The sequence below is a fragment of the Anthonomus grandis genome, chromosome 5 (assembly GCF_022605725.1).
Source record: "Anthonomus grandis grandis chromosome 5, icAntGran1.3, whole genome shotgun sequence".
Classification (NCBI taxonomy): domain Eukaryota; kingdom Metazoa; phylum Arthropoda; class Insecta; order Coleoptera; family Curculionidae; genus Anthonomus; species Anthonomus grandis.
This window is the reverse complement of record NC_065550.1, coordinates 37,583,967-37,599,554: the sequence shown is the minus strand read 5'-3', so window position 1 is coordinate 37,599,554 and position 15,588 is coordinate 37,583,967. Positions and strand designations below refer to the sequence as shown.

Here is a 15,588-nt window from a genome sequence, read left to right as displayed (position 1 = left end):
TTGTTAAATATAAGCCTTTGGCTTTGTATTTCTATGCACTATCCAGACCCAGACTAAGTTCCAATTTATAAATGAAGTATTTAATATTTAATTGTGATTAAGTCGATTGATGTTTTGCAACCGAATTTTTTAAACAAAGAAATATATTCTAACGTATAATAACGAGGGATTATTATATTCTTTGTTGTAAGGCATCGACGTTATCTTTCGATGTCATTATCGATGTTTTATTGCGATGTCCCAGCACTAATGTAAACAAAAAAAGTAGGGTTAGATGGCTCCTGAACAATCTGTCAAAACAATAAAATTAGAACCATATTTCTATAAATTAAAAAAATATACTGTTTTTATTAAACGTACGTTTCTTTATTAAATTTTGCAATAATAGTTTTAATGTCCATCAAAAATGCCATAAAATGCCTCCTCTCACAGATCACGTGACCTAGTTGTCTTTGTTTATATGATCTTTGGCCCTAACCTCACTAAACTGTTTTTGAAATTTTTTTTACAATTTCCAAAATTCCAACAAAAAAATACTTTTCACCCTTAAAACATCTAAAAACGTTCATATTACCGATATTACTCGATGCACAAGCTGAAATCTTGTATATAACATGAACACGAACCTAAATAAATCATCCTTGGATTATGTAACCTCTTGAAGCACAACCTTTCAATAATTATTATGGATGAAGTACTGTTCAGGGGGTCCAGGAAGCTCGAGATTATGCAGGTAGCTACTTAAACTAATTAGAATTATTGTATCTAAGAATCTGCTAGGTTCAAGCTCAACTAGTCGCATCCAAAACCAAAGAAGTGTTTGCCACCTATTCCCAGGCAACTAAAGCCTTGATATCGCAAGCAATACATAGTAACCAAGTGGAACAACTTAAACAGAACATTGCACAGTTAATAGGGTATGTGCTGGAGGTTACTAGAGACTTTAAATATCAAGTTACTAATATTCTTGAACCCCGGAGGTTGTGGATTTTCTTTTCGACGGTATTAGGAGGCAAATGTAAGTGATTTTTTTTTGATTAGGTTAGTTAGGAATGTTTGTAGGTTGTTGTGGGTACCATAATTAACTCTTCAGATTACAGAGATATGAACATTTTATGCCTAAGATTTCTATGACTTGTCATGCTTAATAATATTTGAAGAAAAACTCCAAAAAGCGATGATGTTCTAGTATAATTTACTATTGAACCTTGAGCCTGAATATCTCTTTATTTACGCCAAATCTATTAATAACCGACACGTGGAGTGCACTTTCCTTCACTACGCCATAAATCTAAACATAGACACTTTTTTCTCTAAATTATTCATTTGAAAGTGGCGCACAACATGAGGTGGTTATTTTTAGGTAAAAATCATTTGTACGAAACATAAACCGTTGCATTCCATTCATGAATAACTTGCATGTGTCAAGTTTAATATTTTTAGTATACATGTGCACTAAAATTGTTTAGTCTAATAGTTTTCTGGCAAAAGTGCATTTTATTATCCAACCACACAGCAGTTCCACTTTAGCTTTTGCACGTATAACAAAATGGCAAAGTTCCCTATAAAATTACCCCATAAATCCACCCATTTCATAAAACGAATTGTCCTTTTATAGGGTCCAGGAGGGAGGTTGGTATAGCATGTATAAGTTTCGTGATAGGGGGTGCGGTGGGGCTAGGAGTAGGTTTAATTATAAGACGAAGAGAGACGATATATCGATACATGGAAGCAATCCAAATTAGCCATTATTTAGGACCTGAGGTGAGCCATTTAATTGCCAGGTATTGGGGGCTAATTATGGTCGTTTTAGGGGGCCACAGTGGTGGAGGACGCCCATGCCCCATACGAATGCGGCCAGCACGACGTTTTGGTCGAAGTGAAGGCATCCTCGGTGCAAATTATCGATGCGCAAATTTGTTGTGGTTACGGAAGGACTTTTAGGAGAATTTTAAGGAGAATATATAAGGTACAGTGGTCCCTTTCGCTTTAATTATTTAATCATTTATATTTGTAGCAATCAAGTTCGGATCTGCCAGTTATTTTGGGTAGAGATTGTACGGGGGTGATAACGGACTTAGGGAAATCAGTGAAACGTTTGGAGATTGGGGACGAGGTCTGGGTTACGGTGCCTTTTTGGTCCCAAGGTACTTTGTGCCAGACGGTTTTAGTGTCAGAGGCCAGGGTAAGTAAAGGGTTATTATTTCTTAAAAAAAAAAAACATAAAAGAAAACTTCTTTGAATACCTGGAAAAAACCTTAGAATTATAACTTCAAATGCCTGGAATATAATTAAGAGTTAAGTCCAAGGATAAGTAGAAACCAGAATTTGAACTTAAGATCTCTGGAAGACGTAAGGAATAACTTCAGGAGGATTTCTTGGAGAAGTTCCAGAAATATTGGATTTTTTTAGTCTAAGATCCCTTAGGTCAACTTTATTGTCCAATATCTAAAAACCTATTGGGAATAATCTGGTGAAATAACAAGTATAATATTCAGAATTATATTCTCTACAAATGTTATTCTAAATTCAACAATTATTTGAGTGCAAGTGAGAGAAATATTGCGGTTTTTTCATACAGGAGTCTTCAGACCCTTGAGGCCAACTTCAAAGCCCTATAACCAAAAACCTAATGGGAATATTGTCATGAAACACCACTTGTGATATTAAGAGAAATATTCTTTATAAATTGCTTATAAATTCTACATTTTAAGAGAAATTTGGTCAGGAAAACTATGCATTCTAGTTTGTTAAGTTGTGTAATTTAAAAAAATTATAAAGTTGTTTTTTAATTCTACCTGTATACCTTCGTTCAAATTGTGAAGCACGTATTATATAAAAAGCATAATATTCAGAAGAACATTATCTAAAAATGTTATTAGGTTCGAAAAGATTTGAGCACAAACTTTAGAAATTTTATGTATTTCCCAAGACTAATTAATTTCTTGACTTAAAACCACTTTTACATTAATGAAAAATTTCGAAATTATAATATTATTAATCTAAGTTCAAAATCATTTGAATATAAGTGTGAAAAATATAAGAATTTATAATGGGTCTACCAACATAGTAGTCAATATTAGTAGTACAATATAAATTTGTTTAGAAAATTTAACTTTTAAGAAATTTCAATATGCCTCCACCCTTAAGTATATCACTCATCACTTGACCACCACATAAATGACACCGTGTTGTATGTTAAAAAAAAAAATAAAAACATAGTTGGCAGCATCATCCCGTGTCTTAAAAAAATATGCAACCCGGCCGCGTAACCGGAGATTCCAGCGTCGTTGAAAACCTGACTCAAAGAAGCCAAAAGCCAAGTCCACGCAGTTAAAATAAATCGTTCCTAGATTTGACGCTTCGCCGGTCGACCGGGTACACTTTTTAACACAGGATTGCGTATCTTCCCAAATATTCAATCAACGGTAATAACATGGCTTTGTGTACTCTGTTAGATCCAAGATTTAAGACTTTTGCATTTAGACACCATGACGCTGTCGAAAATATTAAGAAGTGTTTAACTAATGCGGTTGCCGATATAATTGGTAGAAATATTGACAAAGAACAAGTTCAAGCTCAACAATCTAAGGATATTGTTCTTAATAATGTTGAACTTGATGTAACGCCAAAAAGCCTAACCTTATGAGATTGCCTTGACGAGAACGTTTCTAGTCATAAACCTAAATGTACTGCTTCAAACAGATATGGAGGTTCAAATATACTTTGAAGATGAAATGTTACCTCGCCAAGGCAATCCATTTAAATGGTGGCAAAAGAATTATTATAAATATCTTAGCTTAAGTAAACTTTTTAAACAAAAATGTTGCGCTCATGGTTCCTCTGTGCCTTGCGAAAGATTGTTTTCGAATTTCATGACAAATTAAGTATGCTTTTATTTCTCAATACACACGTTTAAAGCATTAATAATTTGTTTGTTGATTTAAAAACATTAACAATTTAAAGAGTAATGTTTAGGTTGTTTTCGTGTTAGAGCTTATCTGTACTCTTTACGGCTTTCAGCATCTCTGTTGAAGTTGTTCATTTATAACAATTTCAATAAGTTAGATAAAAAGAATTAATTTTTTTGTTGTATATTTATTTTTGAGGATTTATTTATTTTTTGTTATATTTTATTTGTCATATTTTTTTAAGTTACATGTTACATATTTATATGTTCCTATATTTAAGACTGATTGATACTGAGAAATTAGAAGTGTCGGGTTCATGTTTTTTTTAAGCAAAATATAATTTAATTTAAATGTGAACGCGCTAAGCCGCTAAGTAACTCATCTTTCTTGCAAATCATAAAAAAAAACGCGTATGTATATCCACTCAAATACGTTTATACGTTATACACCTATTTACACCCATACAATAAAAATCAAATAGTACAATCGAACTGTTAAAATAAATACCTAATACTTTTTATAGGTACAAAAAAATCAGTTACGATTTTTAGTAAGTACCACCATCAAACAAATTAAAAATTCGAATCAGTTCATTCGAATCGAATCAGTTTTACTTTTAACTTTTGCTTTTAAAGCGGATTTGGTCGGAACTGTTTTATGTTTCGATGCGGATCAGTTCCACGAGTCTCACACCAGGGATCAGTTATTCAGATCAGTTCGGGTATTAGACAGCCATCCCTAAGCATTTTAGAAGTGCTTGGGGGTCTGTGTACCAGAAGAAAGTCAAATATTAGCAGAGCTCACCTCAAGGTTGTTGGACGTCAATAGAAGTGATAGAAGTTTAGTGGGCCATGTACGCAAAATGGTATGTGTCAAAACGCGTCAGTTGTGTTAAGTATACTTTGACATTTCATCATGAATCGTTTAAGTCAAGAGCAACGTACAGCTATCGTGAAAAGGTATTACGAAAATGCGCAATCGGTTAGAGCCTGTTATCCTGTTCTTAGAGAAGATTTTTGGCCATCGTGGACGGCTTTCTGAGCTTGCAATAAGGCGCACAATTAATAAGTTTGAACGGGAGTACACTCTTCTGAATAATAAGCCACCAATGCGATAAAAATGTGCAAGGGCCGCTGCAAGAGAAAGTGTTGACGCGAATAACAATGTGTCTGTTTTGCGCCGTTCTCAGCAATTAGGCATTTCACCAATGTCTCTGTGGCACATTTTAAAGAAAGACCTACATCCATATAAGATGGTTCTCAAGAATTGAAGCCTGCTGACCATGGTTTGCGAAGAACGTTTACCGACTGGGCCCTGTTGTAGTTGGAACAAAATGCCGATTTTGGGAAACAAATCATCTTTTCAGATGAAGCCCATTTTTGTCTTAGTGGCAAAATTGCCGCTTCTGGTGTCAGAACAATCCCCAGAAATTAGTACAGGTGCCATTACACCCGTTAAAAGTGACTGTGTGGTGTGGTTTGCATGTCGGTGGAATTATCGGTCCATACTTTTTTGAGGATGCAGGGGGGCGTACTATAGCGCTACCGCGACATGATAACAAACTTTCTTTGGCCTGCAATTGATGGTGGAGACTTCAAACAGAATTGGTTTCAACAGGACGGAGCAACATCACACTGCACCGCCCGAGCCACAATTAATTTATTAAGAGAGCGTTTTGAAGATCGAATAATTTCGCGACATGGCCACCAAGGTCCTGTGATCTTACTCCCCTGGACTTTTTTCTTTGGGGATATGTGAAGTCGAAGGTGTATTCTAACAATCCTCAAACCATCAATGAGTTGAAAGTTAACATAACTAGGGTTATTCGCGAAATTCAGCCCAACTTGTTAGAAAAAATGATTGAAAATTGGGTTCATCGTCTAAACGTCTGCCGCCGTAGCCGAGGTGGACATCTTAATGATATTTTATTTAAAACATAATACACTACAACATGAAACGTCAATGATAGAAATTAACCAATTCGATTTTATTTTTTAGCAATTTAAACTTATATCATTCTTATTGGTAGACCCTATACAAATAGGAGTCCCAAGAGCACTGAGGCTAATTTCAAAGCCCCATAACTAAAAATCTAATGGGAATATTCTAAAACAAAAATTGCGATATTAAGAGGAATGTTCTTTACAAATGTTTTTATTTTCATTTCCCTTCTTTTTAAATGCAAATAGTTTTTTTAAAGCCGTTATATTTTCTGTTCGTTTTTATAATTCTCTGTAATACGTTATTTTTAATCATATGCATAAGGTAAAATGAAAATCCTACAGTCTTTCTCCACTTATTTATTAAACATCCATTTTTTTAAATAATTACCATAATTACCGACATGTTTCGGACACAGCGGTGTTCATCATCAAGGGATAAAAAGTTTAAAACTGGTATCAGTTATATACGTCAGAGTTTGAGTCCATTTAAAAAAATCCTGTATTTATTATTATTATTTCTTTTTAATTTTATTTATTTACATTCTATTGTTGACCTAAATAAATAAAATTAAAAAAAATTATAATAATAAATAAAGGGTTTTTTTTGTGGTATGTATAACTGATATCAGTTTTAAACGTTTTATTCCCGGATGATGGACACCGTTGTCTCCGAAACATGTAAGGAATTATAAGTACTGCATGATGTTTAATAAATAATTGGAGAGAGACTGAAGGATTTTCTTTTTACCTTAATCTACGACTCCACTGCAAGTATGGACTATTTCTTCACTCATATTGTAATTACTTATGTGATTTTACTAATTATGTTTTAAATTTATATGATGGCTCGGTCTAAATTTTCACTCTTAGTTTATACCTTTTTTTTAACTTATGTAAATGCTATTATGTATTTTGACATGAACAAATTTAATTGAAGTAATGATTTTCAAGATATCAGACTTTGTTTGTAGCACGTTTAACTGACAAGGGTTGACTTCTATGGTGATGGCTCGCTTTAAAGTCCGATACCTTGAAAATTAATGGAGAAATTCTTGTGAAACAAAAAAAATAATATTCAGCAGGATATTCTCGGTGAGATTCAAGCACAAATTTTACAAATACAGAATTTTTTGTGCAGTTAATTTCTTGATTTAAACCCACCCTTATATATTAAATGAAAAAAATCGCAATTATTTTAAGGTAGCTAGAAAACCGAAGAACGTGGGATTCGAGGGTGCTTGCAGCATCCCTTACGCCGGCAGTCTCGCCCTTTCGGCCCTCACCGAAGCTAATATAGACTTCAGCAACGCCAAAGATAAAAGGTACTTATTTATTCAATCCGTTTCATATTGTCAATAATTATTTATATAAATTTCCTTTTAATTCAAGGTTTTTAATTCAAGACGGTTGTACCCCGGTGGGGTGCGTTTTAATTCAATTGCTCAACAATTGGAGGGCCCGCGTGACCACCACCTGCTACAAAAGGGCCCTGCCAGTGGCCAAAGCGCTGGGGGCCACCGATATTATTACTATTGACGATTCGCACTATGTCAGTGAGTAAAGTTTGTTATGAATTTATGAATAATAAATTGATGATGGTGGTTTAGGGGATGTTCACGAGAAGGATCCTCAAGAAATCAGAGAGGGAGATCAAAAACTGTTGCTAAAAGAGCTGGAGGTCCGAGGAGAGACTTTTGATGTGATCGTTTTAACGCGAAACGACTGGTTAGAAGGACTTGAGGAGGGTTTAAACGACTTTGGTTTTTTTTTAACATTGTTTTTTTTGTTTAATAGTGTGGATTTGAGTGGGTTTTGCACGAAAAACGGACGGATCTTATGTACGGCACCCGAGGAGCTGCTGTCGGATTCCTGCGGGTTCTTCAGTCGCCTCCTCTTAACCGGATATGTGAAATTAAAAATAGTGATACAGGTTGGTTGGCACCCTTTGTTTCAAATTTCAATTTAATTCAAATTCTTTATTCATGTTAAAATTACACGGAATAATATAGTGTATAGAATCACTAAATTCATTGGTGAAAGAAAGAATAGTAATGCAACACCAAATTACATATAGGCACTAATTTTTTTATAATAAATCACCACAAAATGCCGATAACTTAAAAACTACTAAAGATAGAAATTTGAAAGTTGGTGTACAAATTGCTCAATTAATTTCATTAGACACCTATTTCAGCGTTTTTTAATTAATGTACAGGGGGTTGAGAAAATTTGAATTTTTGTGAAAAAATTGAATTTTTTATAATAAATCACCAGAAAATGCCCATAACTCGAAAACCACTAAAGACAGAAATTTGAAAATTGGTGTACAAATTGTTCAATTAATTTCATTAGACACCTATTTCAGCGTTTTTTAATTAATGTACAGGGGGTTGAGAAAATTTGAATTTTTGTGAAAAAATTGAATTTTTTATAATAAATCACCAGAAAATGCCCATAACTCGAAAACCACTAAAGACAGAAATTTGAAAATTGGTGTACAAATTGTTCAATTAATTTCATTAGACACCTATTTCAGCGTTTTTTAATTAATGTACAGGGGGTTGAGAAAATTTGAATTTTTGTGAAAAAATTGAATTTTTTATAATAAATCACCAGAAAATGCCCATAACTCGAAAACCACTAAAGACAGAAATTTGAAAATTGGTGTACAAATTGTTCAATTAATTTCATTAGACACCTATTTCAGCGTTTTTTAATTAATGTACAGGGGGTTGAGAAAATTTGAATTTTTGTGAAAAAATTGAATTTTTTATAATAAATCACCAGAAAATGCCCATAACTCAAAAACTACTAAAGATAGAAATTTGAAAATTGGTGTACAAATTGCTCAATTAATTTCATTAGACACCTATTTCAGCGTTTTTTAATTAATGTACAGGGGGTTGAGAAATTTTGAATTTTTGTGAAAAAATTGAATTTTTTTATAATAAATCACCACAAAATGTCCATAACTCAAAAACCACTAAAGATAGAAATTTGAAAATTGGTGCACAAATTGCTCAATTAATTACATTAGACACCTATTTCAGCGTTTTTTAATTAATGTACAGGGGGTTGAGAAAATTTGAATTTTTGTGAAAAAATTGAATTTTTTTATAATAAATCACCAGAAAATGCCCATAACTCAAAAACTACTAAAGACAGAAATTTGAAAATTGGTGTACAAATTGTTCAATTAATTTCATTAGACACCTATTTCAGCGTTTTTTAATTAATGTACAGGGGGTTAAGAAAATTTGAATTTTTGTGAAAAAATTGAATTTTTTTATAATAAATCACCACAAAATGCTCATAATATAAAAACTACAAAAGATAGAAATTTGAAAATTGGTGTACAAATTGCTCAATTAATTTCATTAGACACCTATTTCAGCGTTTTTTAATTAATGTACAGGGGGTTAAGAAAATTTGAATTTTTGTGAAAAAATTGAATTTTTTTATAATAAATCACCACAAAATGCTCATAATATAAAAACTACAAAAGATAGAAATTTGAAAATTGGTGTACAAATTGCTCAATTAATTTCATTAGACACCTATTTCAGCGTTTTTTAATTAATGTACAGGGGGTTAAGAAAATTTGAATTTTTGTGAAAAAATTGAATTTTTTTATAATAAATCACCACAAAATGCTCATAATATAAAAACTACAAAAGATAGAAATTTGAAAATTGGTGTACAAATTGCTCAATTAATTTCATTAGACACCTATTTCAGCGTTTTTTAATTAATGTACAGGGGGTTAAGAAAATTTGAATTTTTGTGAAAAAATTGAATTTTTTTATAATAAATCACCACAAAATGCTCATAATATAAAAACTACAAAAGATAGAAATTTGAAAATTGGTGTACAAATTGCTCAATTAATTTCATTAGACACCTATTTCAGCGTTTTTTAATTAATGTACAGGGGGTTAAGAAAATTTGAATTTTTGTGAAAAAATTGAATTTTTTTATAATAAATCACCACAAAATGCTCATAATATAAAAACTACAAAAGATAGAAATTTGAAAATTGGTGTACAAATTGCTCAATTAATTTCATTAGACACCTATTTCAGCGTTTTTTAATTAATGTACAGGGGGTTAAGAAAATTTGAATTTTTGTGAAAAAATTGAATTTTTTTATAATAAATCACCACAAAATGCTCATAATATAAAAACTACAAAAGATAGAAATTTGAAAATTGGTGTACAAATTGCTCAATTAATTTCATTAGACACCTATTTCAGCGTTTTTTAATTAATGTACAGGGGGTTAAGAAAATTTGAATTTTTGTGAAAAAATTGAATTTTTTTATAATAAATCAGCAGAAAATGCCCATAACTCAAAAACTACTAAAGACAGAAATTTGAAAATTGGTGTACAAATTGCTCAATTAATTTCATTAGACACCTATTTCAGCGTTTTTTAATTAATGTACAGGGGGTTAAGAAAATTTGAATTTTTGTGAAAAAATTGAATTTTTTTATAATAAATCAGCAGAAAATGCCCATAACTCAAAAACTACTAAAGACAGAAATTTGAAAATTGGTGTACAAATTGCTCAATTAATTTCATTAGACACCTATTTCAGCGTTTTTTAATTAATGTACAGGGGGTTGAGAAAATTTGAATTTTTGTGAAAAAATTGAATTTTTTTATAATAAATCACCAGAAAATGCCCATAACTCAAAAACTACTAAAGACAGAAATTTGAAAATTGGTGTACAAATTGTTCAATTAATTTCATTAGACACCTATTTCAGCGTTTTTTAATTAATGTACAGGGGGTTAAGAAAATTTGAATTTTTGTGAAAAAATTGAATTTTTTTATAATAAATCACCACAAAATGCTCATAATATAAAAACTACAAAAGATAGAAATTTGAAAATTGGTGTACAAATTGCTCAATTAATTTCATTAGACACCTATTTCAGCGTTTTTTAATTAATGTACAGGGGGTTAAGAAAATTTGAATTTTTGTGAAAAAATTGAATTTTTTTATAATAAATCACCACAAAATGCTCATAATATAAAAACTGCAAAAGATAGAAATTTGAAAATTGGTGTACAAATTGCTCAATTAATTTCATTAGACACCTATTTCAGCGTTTTTTAATTAATGTACAGGGGGTTAAGAAAATTTGAATTTTTGTGAAAAAATTGAATTTTTTTATAATAAATCACCACAAAATGCTCATAACTCAAAAACTACTAAAGATAGAAATTTGAAAATTGGTGTACAACTTGCTCAATTAATTACATTAGACACCTATTTCAGCGTTTTTTGATTAATGGACAGGGGGTTAAAAAAATTTGAATTTTTGTGAAAAAATTGAATTTTTTATAATAAATCACCAGAAAATGCCCATAACTCAAAAACTACTAAAGATAGAAATTTGAAAATTGGTGTACAAATTGCTCAATTAATTTTATTAGACACCTATTTCAGCGTTTTTTAATTAATGTACAGGGGGTTAAGAAAATTTGAATTTTTGTGAAAAAATTGAATTTTTTTATAATAAATCACCACAAAATGCTCATAATATAAAAACTGCAAAAGATAGAAATTTGAAAATTGGTGTACAAATTGCTCAATTAATTTCATTAGACACCTATTTCAGCGTTTTTTAATTAATGTACAGGGGGTTAAGAAAATTTGAATTTTTGTGAAAAAATTGAATTTTTTTATAATAAATCACCACAAAATGCTCATAACTCAAAAACTACTAAAGATAGAAATTTGAAAATTGGTGTACAACTTGCTCAATTAATTACATTAGACACCTATTTCAGCGTTTTTTGATTAATGGACAGGGGGTTAAAAAAATTTGAATTTTTGTGAAAAAATTGAATTTTTTATAATAAATCACCAGAAAATGCCCATAACTCAAAAACTACTAAAGATAGAAATTTGAAAATTGGTGTACAAATTGCTCAATTAATTTCATTAGACACCTATTTCAGCGTTTTTTAATTAATGTACAGGGGGTTGAGAAAATTTGAATTTTTGTGAAAAAATTGAATTTTTTTATAATAAATCACCAGAAAATGCCCATAACTCAAAAACTACTAAAGACAGAAATTTGAAAATTGGTGTACAAATTGTTCAATTAATTTCATTAGACACATATTTCAGCGTTTTTTAATTAATGTACAGGGGGTTAAGAAAATTTGAATTTTTGTGAAAAAATTGAATTTTTTTATAATAAATCAGCAGAAAATGCCCATAACTCAAAAACTACTAAAGACAGAAATTTGAAAATTGGTGTACAAATTGCTGAATTAATTTCATTAGACACCTATTTCAGCGTTTTTTAATTAGTGCACAGGGAGTTGAGAAATTTTGAATTTCTGTGAAAAAATTGAATTTTTTTATAATAAATCACCACAAAATGCCCATAACTCAAAAACTACTAAAGATAGAAATTTGAAAATTGGTGTACAAATTGCTCAATTAATTTCATTGGACACCTATTTCAGCGTTTTTTAATTAATGTACAGGGGGTTGAGAAAATTTGAATTTTTGTGAAAATGTTGAATTTTTTTATAATAAATCACCACAAAATGCCCATAACTCAAAAACTACTAAAGATAAAAATTTGAAAATTGGTGCACAAATTGCTCAATTAATTTCATTAGACACCTATTTCAGCGTTTTTTAATTAATGGACAGGGGGTTAAAAAATTTGAATTTTTGTGAAAAAATTGAATTTTTTCATAATAAATCACCAGAAAATGCTCATAACTCAAAAACTACTAAAGATAGAAATTTGAAAATTGGTGCACAAATTGCTCAATTAATTTCATTAGACACCTATTTCAGCGTTTTTTAATTAATGTACAGGGGGTTGAGAAAATTTGAATTTTTATGAAAAAATTGAATTTTTTTATAATAAATCACCATAAAATGCCCATAACTCAAAAACCACTAAAGATAGAAATTTGAAAATTGGTGCACAAATTGCTCAATTAATTTCATTAGACACCTATTACAGGGTTTTTTAATTAATGTAGAGGGGGTTGATAAATTTTGAATTTTTGTGAAAAAATTGAATTTTTTTATAATAAATCACCAGAAAATGCCCATAACTCAAAAACTACTAAAGATAGAAATTTGAAAATTGGTGCACAAATTGCTCAATTAATTTCATTAGACACCTATTTCAGGGTTTTTTAATTAATGTACAGGGGGTTGATAAATTTTGAATTTTTGTGAAAAAATTGAATTTTTTTATAATAAATCACCACAAAATGCCCATAACTCAAAAACTACTAAAGACAGAAATTTGAAAATTGGTGTACAAATTGCTCAATTAATTTCATTAGACACCTATTTCAGCGTTTTTTAATTAATGTACAGGGGGTTGAGAAAATTTGAATTTTTGTGAAAAAATTGAATTTTTTTATAATAAATCACCAGAAAATGCCCATAACTCAAAAACCACTAAAGATAGAAATTTGAAAATTGGTGCACAAATTGCTCAATTAATTTCATTAGACACCTATTTCAGCGTTTTTTAATTAATGTACAGGGGGTTGAGAAAATTTGAATTTTTGTGAAAAAATTGAATTTTTTATAATAAATCACCAGAAAATGCCCATAACTCGAAAACCACTAAAGACAGAAATTTGAAAATTGGTGTACAAATTGTTCAATTAATTTCATTAGACACCTATTTCAGCGTTTTTTAATTAATGTACAGGGGGTTGAGAAAATTTGAATTTTTGTGAAAAAATTGAATTTTTTATAATAAATCACCAGAAAATGCCCATAACTCAAAAACTACTAAAGATAGAAATTTGAAAATTGGTGTACAAATTGCTCAATTAATTTCATTAGACACCTATTTCAGCGTTTTTTAATTAATGTACAGGGGGTTGAGAAATTTTGAATTTTTGTGAAAAAATTGAATTTTTTTATAATAAATCACCACAAAATGTCCATAACTCAAAAACCACTAAAGATAGAAATTTGAAAATTGGTGCACAAATTCCTCATTTAATTTCATTAGACACCTATTTCAGCGTTTTTTAATTAATGTACAGGGGGTTGAGAAATTTTGAATTTTTGTGAAAAAGTTGAATTTTTTTATAATAAATCACCACAAAATGCCCATAACTCAAAAACTACTAAAGACAGAAATGTGAAAATTGGTGTACAAATTGTTCAATTAATTTCATTAGACACCTATTTCAGCGTTTTTTAATTAATGTACAGGGGGTTGATAAATTTTGAGTTTTTGTGAAAAAATTGATTTTTTTTATAGTAAATCACCACAAAATGCCCATAACTCAAAAACTACTAAAGATAGAAATTTGAAAATTGGTGCACAAATTGTTCAATTAATTTTATTAAACACCTATTTCAGCGTTTTTTAATTAATGTACAGGGGGTTGATAAATTTTGAATTTTTGTGAAAAAATTGAATTTTTTTATAATAAATCACCAGAAAATGCCCATAACTCGAAAACTACTAAAGATAGAAATTTGAAAATTGGTGTACAAGTTCCTCAATTAATTTCATTAGACACCTATTAAAAAAAAACTAATCATTAAGGGATGTTCAATGATACCTATTAATTAATAATAAATAGACGAGTTCAGTTTATTGAATCTATACTGCTAGATTTTGACATTACATACCAAAACCACCATGCAAACAAAACTAAAGAAATTGAGAAAACAATATATGGGTGATAAACTCACATAATACCTGAAATTTTTACTTAATAGTTGTTCCAAGTCCTGCATTGTTTCTCGAAAATTCTTTTTTTTTTTAATGGTGAATGCTCGAGGAAAATGGTCTAAATGAACTACTTGAATTTTTGCTTGGCACATTCGCTAACACTTCACTAGTTAAATATCTTGAACAGTTCATTTAACCTAATGGCATTTAGTATTTTGAACAAATACTCTGTAATTAAATTTTAAAAGAAACGTACATTTTTTTACAGAACACTTTGGGTTTGCCAAGTGACACCTTTGACGAGGCCCACCTGTGTCACGCCACCCTCGACCGATTAACCGAAATGGTGGAGGACGGGGTCCTACAGACTGTTGTGGAAAAAGTTTACCACCCCAAAGATATCGAGGTCGCTTTGAACCACGTACAGTCGCCACATTCGATCGGCAGCACCGTGGTCACTTTTAGGTGATCGCGCCACCTTTATTGGGTAACATAGATCTTGTAACGGGTTCCTGACTTATTTTTTAGACATATTTTTTTATAATTATAAACTGCCATAAAAACAATTATCGGTGCTAATCGTTACAATATTTTCTTCTTATTATTGTTGATTGTATCGACTATATCGTTAAAATTATTTTTAAATAAAATCAATAGAACATTAAAAGGTCTTATATCTTATGTAATAAAATCTCTTCTTAAATTTTGTCTTATTTTCACATAACGACAGACAGAATTAGCAAGTTTTTGCTACAGAGTGACTTGCATACCAAAAAAGACACATTCCCTTTACACCAATCACAACCGATCCAGTTACACTAACTTCTCTTCCTGCATATACAAACTTTCAGCGAAGACGATGTCCCTTTTAATGGCATTAGAGGCCGCCTCCATTTTCGTTTGTAACGCGGGATTCCCTATAATTTTCGCTGCGTCTCTCACGTCCATAATTGTCTCGTTCAGTTGCTGTATGCAACGTACGATGATCCCCTCCTGAATATCGGTCAGTTTCATTATTTCCACAAAAGGCTGCAACGGA

General features: G+C 30.7%; 2 protein-coding genes across 3 annotated transcripts in view; one reads left to right on the top strand and one right to left on the bottom strand.

Annotated features, from left to right (window-relative positions):
* The first annotated feature begins 398 nt into the window (after window positions 1-398).
* Window positions 399-15,252, top strand: LOC126736113 (reticulon-4-interacting protein 1, mitochondrial-like). 2 transcript variants are annotated; one of them, XM_050440335.1, is made up of 10 exons: window positions 399-733; window positions 781-1,018; window positions 1,619-1,764; window positions 1,814-1,969; window positions 2,018-2,185; window positions 7,055-7,176; window positions 7,244-7,407; window positions 7,462-7,579; window positions 7,649-7,784; window positions 14,818-15,252. In XM_050440335.1, the coding sequence occupies exons 1-10, from the start codon at window positions 686-688 to the stop codon at window positions 15,016-15,018; spliced, it is 1,497 nt and encodes a 498-aa protein (XP_050296292.1). In that variant the 5' UTR covers window positions 399-685; the 3' UTR covers window positions 15,019-15,252. The 2 variants fall into 2 exon arrangements, with proteins under 2 accessions (XP_050296292.1, XP_050296293.1); XM_050440336.1 differs by lacking the exons at window positions 399-733; window positions 781-1,018 and adding an exon at window positions 1,248-1,363.
* The window catches only part of LOC126736107 (helicase SKI2W), a 21,875-nt gene continuing 20,730 nt past the window's right edge, over window positions 14,444-15,588 (bottom strand). Inside the window, exon 19 of the mRNA XM_050440323.1 lies at window positions 14,444-15,578. Within this exon, the coding sequence (XP_050296280.1) occupies window positions 15,363-15,578 (216 nt within the window). The 3' untranslated portion in view covers window positions 14,444-15,362. The remainder of the gene's footprint in view (window positions 15,579-15,588) is intronic.